Source organism: Echinops telfairi, unplaced genomic scaffold (genome assembly GCF_000313985.2).
Source record: "Echinops telfairi isolate 266 unplaced genomic scaffold, ASM31398v2 ScPeMD7_443;HRSCAF=831, whole genome shotgun sequence".
Classification (NCBI taxonomy): Eukaryota; Metazoa; Chordata; class Mammalia; order Afrosoricida; family Tenrecidae; genus Echinops; species Echinops telfairi.
In genome coordinates, this window is record NW_022104341.1 from 84,530,015 (window position 1) to 84,534,694 (window position 4,680).

At 52.4% G+C, this 4,680-nt stretch overlaps 1 protein-coding gene across 4 annotated transcripts in view; it reads right to left on the reverse strand.

Moving 5' to 3' along the window:
* ST3GAL3 (ST3 beta-galactoside alpha-2,3-sialyltransferase 3) overlaps positions 1–4,680 on the reverse strand; it is a 266,714-nt gene that overhangs the window by 32,501 nt on the left and 229,533 nt on the right. For all 4 annotated transcript variants that reach the window (XM_004699493.4, XM_045291846.1, XM_045291844.1 and 1 more), the window contains one exon: positions 2,054–2,148. In XM_004699493.4, coding sequence (XP_004699550.1) covers positions 2,054–2,148 — 95 coding nt within the window. The remainder of the gene's footprint in view (positions 1–2,053; positions 2,149–4,680) is intronic.

The window sequence follows — 4,680 nt, forward strand, 5'->3', positions numbered from 1 at the left end:
TGTAGGTCTGTCTCCTCCTGTCCCCACTGCCAAGGAAACGGGTACTGTCCCTCACTGGCCCAGGTCAAGGGTCTGGACTGGGTTTTCTCCAGGAGGAGACCCTCAGAGAAAGGGCATCAAGGAGGGCGCACTCTCTTCTTGCTGGCAGACAGGCTCCGTACGGTCCTTTCCTGACCTGGGCACCTTCGCAAGGACCAGAGCCGTGAGCGTGGATTTGGGAGGAAAGAGCAGGCTGCTCGGTTAGCTGCATCTACACTAAAGGCATGCCTCACGTTTTAACCCAGGGGTGGGCACACTGTGGCAAACCATATGCAGCTCCTTCGGGATGTACAGGTGGCTCTCAGGTAAAATTGAAAATGAAGATAAAACGATCTTAATAACGAGAGTAACGATACCAAGAGGGGAAGGGGAAGGTGGGGAAGAATGGGGGAACCAATCACAAGGGTCTACATATAACCCCTTCCCTGGGGGATGGACAACAGAAAAGTGGGTGAAGGGAGACACTGGACAGTGTAAGACATAAAAAATAATAAAAATTTATAAATTATCAAGGGTTCGTGAGGGAGGGAGAGGAAAAAAATGAGGAGCTGATACCAAGGGCTCAAGTAGAAAGAAAATGTTTTGAGAATGATGATGGCAACAAACATACAAATGTGCCTGACACAATGGATGGATGAATGGATTGTGCTAAGAGTTGTACAAGTCCCCAATAAAATGATTTTTTTAAAAAGGAAAAGAAAGAAAATAAACTGATCATACTGTCGCTTCTAAAAATGTTAAAGGCTATTATGCAGGTAATGGTGAGTTCATCTGTTTATAAAGACGTATTGATGGCTCTTGAATAATTTTTAAATTGTTGAGAGGGACAGTATTGGCTCTTCCATCTCGAGAGTGTGCTGACCCCTGTTTCAGCCCAGTCCAGTAGGATGTGTGCTTGGAGATTTGAGGTCAAAGTCCCAGGCTAAGGGTCGCCACTTGGTGGCCGCTGTCTTCTTTTCAGGGAGGGGTGGGCTAGCTGAGTAGCAGGCGGAGGACTCTTGAATCTCTTGGCCAAATAACAACACCCCTTGTAACAGTTCCATTAATCACGACCTTATAGAATGGTGTGATTGTCTCCAGTTAACTAACTTAGAAACTGCAGCCCAGAGCCGCTTGGAAACGTGACCAAGGTCACAGATGGTAGAGTATGCGGATCTGATTCCTCTGTATCTGACCCTAAAGCCCCAACTCCTTTCTTCCAGGACACAAAACCGTGCCATCCAACAAGACGACGGACCACTCAACTGTCAGGGATGGGACGGTCCGAGCGAGCGAGAATGGAGCCGTGGGCGGGGACGTTTCCCGCAGCACAGACGGACAGATGAGCCTTAGCACGGAGAGCAGACGTTGGCGGGGAGACTAAGTTGACAGTTAAGTGAACAGTTAAAGCAGCGGTTCTCAGCCTGTGGGTCGCGACCCCTTTGGGGGTGGGGGTGTCGAACGACCCTTTCACAGGGGTCGCCCGATTCACAGCAGCAGCAAAATTAGTTATGAAGTAGCAGCGAAAATAATGCTCTGGTTGGGGGGTCACCACCACATGAGGGGCTGTATGAAAGGGTCGCGGCGTGAGGAAGGCTGAGAGCCACGGGGGTGAGGTAGCAGTTGGCAGCCCGGTGAAGGAGACCCAGGGTACCGCAGTGACCGCTAGCGTCTCTGTGGGTTCTCCCTGCAGCCCGAGTTCTAGCCCCCCGTGTCTCTGGCACACCGGTTCTGGGGTGTCCCAGTGTCTCGTACATCTCGCGTCAGAGTTCTTACAGTCCCGGTTGAATGGCTCTTTCCTCGTCTCCTCCTCTCGGCTGGCGCTTTGGGGGACAAGGGACCCAATCTGTTACGCTCCCTGGTGGATTCTGGTCAACATTCTCTTAAAGAAATAAGAACAAGGGGGGGGCAGGAAAAGGGAGAGGAGGGAAGGAAGGCACTGCTGGGGGTGGGAGGTGGGCACAGTCCTGTCCCTAAACGTGGAGCGGCAATTTGGGACATGTTAACATAGAGTAGGCCAGTATCCCCAACATACCTTGACCTTTGATCCCAAAAGGTGGCACAAACTCCCGGATCCTAGCCCACTTGCGGAAGGAGTCGTCCAGGAACATGGGTGCTGGCTTGGAGAACCTGCAACATAACACCACTGCTGAGGATCCTGAGTCCTGGCCGGCCGGCTCTCTGTGCATCGATCTTGGCTGTGGATCTGCTGGACGCCACTCCTACACCCCAGCACCCCCTCCCTACCCGTCTGTTGGCTGGGGAGCTGCTGTGGGGGTCTGACAGATCTTGCTCAGGGGAGCCTGGGCCCGAGGAGGCGGACGGGGCCAGCCTTGTGTGGCCAGCTGTAAGAGCAGAGCTAGAGACCATTTGTTCAGCAAGAATCAACATCTCAGCTGGGAAGCTGTCCAGTTATCACGGGTCATCTCCGTCACTGCTACCCAAACTGGTCTTGCAATCGTGGAGCATGGAAACAACGTGGCGCGGATTTGGGAGGTGGACCACCTACAGCGAAGGAGGAGGAGAATTCATCATGAGATGGCCCAGCGGGCTCAAAGGGATAGGAGACAGATTTGGGGAGAGAAGAAAAAGGAAAAGCAGCGTGCCCTATGACTGGAGGCAGGGCTGAGAGGAGAGGTTTCAGACAAGTAGGAACTTGATTCTATTTGCTGCTAGAGAGAAGAAATGAGGAAACGATACATTTCTCAGGAGGTGGGGACTGGATCTAGAGGTTAGGGTCGGCTCTGCAGGAAAGGGGGAGAAAAGAAAGGCTGAAGCTATGCAGAACTGGGGAGGGGAAAAAACACAAGGCCAGGCTAACTCTTCTTGGGACAGCAGAGGACTGTGAGGGCAGAGTGTAGGCTTGAGACGTATGGGGGAAGCCAGAGGCAGGGAGCGACGTGGAGTGAACCGGTCCAGGGACACAAGCTCTTCAGAGATGCTTGGAGCACATGGCTTCAGATGGCACCTCCCATTTCCCTGGTTTGTCACTCTTTAAGGGCACCTGACAGTCCAGGGAGGAGACCCGGTGGCGCAGTGGGCGTGCAGCCAAGGTCGGCCCTTCAAAACCACCGGCCGCTCCCCTGGAGGAAGACGGGGCTGTCTCCTTTTCTACCCCCACAAAGACTTACTCTCAGAAACTCACAGGGGCAGGCCTACCCTGTCCTATGGGGTTGCTGTGAGTTGGGATGGACCCCAGGGCTGTGAGCTTGGTGTGGTGTAGTCAGTCCGGATGATGGCCAGCACTTAGCCACTTACTGGGTACTGGGCGTCTTGCAATGGGGTCAGTCTAGGGCCTTCCCGGGCCAGAACGGAAGGTGTGGAGGGCAAATCATAGGCTCTACAGAGACATCATTTGCCTTGGTTGTTCTGTCTCTTTGTTTCTAACTCAATCTGCACCAGTCCCCTGCCCAACTGAAAGCCTGCCAGTGCCAAAGCTAGAATGTCCCCTCAGCATGGTGGACCTGACAGCGAGGAACACAGGCGTCCACTTCTCAGTATATCAATCACCACCACCCAGAAGACACCATATCACTGATCACTAGAGGCCTCATGTTATTCTTAGAGACGTTGAAGGGAACCTGAAAAGGGAAGTTCTGCTCCCTCCCTGTCATTCACAGCTAAAACAGATTTCAGCACCTGAGAGGGTTGACCGGCCAGCCTGAGGCACAGCTTTCCCTCGGAGCTTGTGAAAACAGAGCAGCGCAGGCACGACTCCCTCTCACTTCAGGAGGGCGGCAACAGCATCAGCGTCTGCCCAAGCAGATTCCTAGGAAGTGAGGACCTATGAGTCCACCGATCTTTCTATGGATTCTTTGATCAACTATCCCTCCCGTGGCATCCTTGACCTCTCTGCTGGGTTCAATAAGTCCTTGCAATGGTCAGACAGGGCTCACAGACAATACTCACGATTAGGGGGTTTATTGGAGAAGTAATGGGTTACAACGCTGGATCGGTAAAGACTCAGGATGTAGTCTTTAGTTAGTACAGCCTCTTATCAGCCATGCCTGCAGACAGGGCTTCCTTGCTGTCCTCCTCCGGCCCTTAACACAACAGGGATCTTGCCCTTTGGGGGCGAGGCTGGCCTTTGCTCTGCTCAGGCAAATGTTACAAAGCTCAGCCAGTAAGTGCCTGGAGGCACCCCACTCTGCCAGCAAGCCTCCTGCCAAAAGGCATTCAGATCTCTCCATTGGGCGGGGAAGCCCGTCACACTGTTTCCTGCTGGTCTCCTGGCTCTGCGGCCATTTCTCCACCACTGCCTCTTGTCTGCAGGAGTACAGCCGTCTCCTGGGTGAAGGGGCTCCAGAGCAGAGACCCTGGGTCCAAGGGGCCCACTCTGCTTCGTCCCTTCTCAGTTACAGGCAAGTCCCCGCTTTCTGCCTCTGGGATGGCTTCCCCCCCTACTCCCCTCAAAACAATAATGATGATTTTGAGAGTAACACACAAGCACAAAGAAAAAGGCCCTTTATGATGTGGAAAAGCTTAAAAAAAAAGAAGTGAAAATTACAATGTTTTAAAAAAAATCATTTTATTGGGGGCTCGTACAACTCTTATCACAATCCACACATACATCCATTGTGTCAAGCACATTTGTACATTTGTTGCCATCATCGTTCTCAAAACATTTGCCTTCCACTTTAGCCCTTGATATCAGCTCATTTT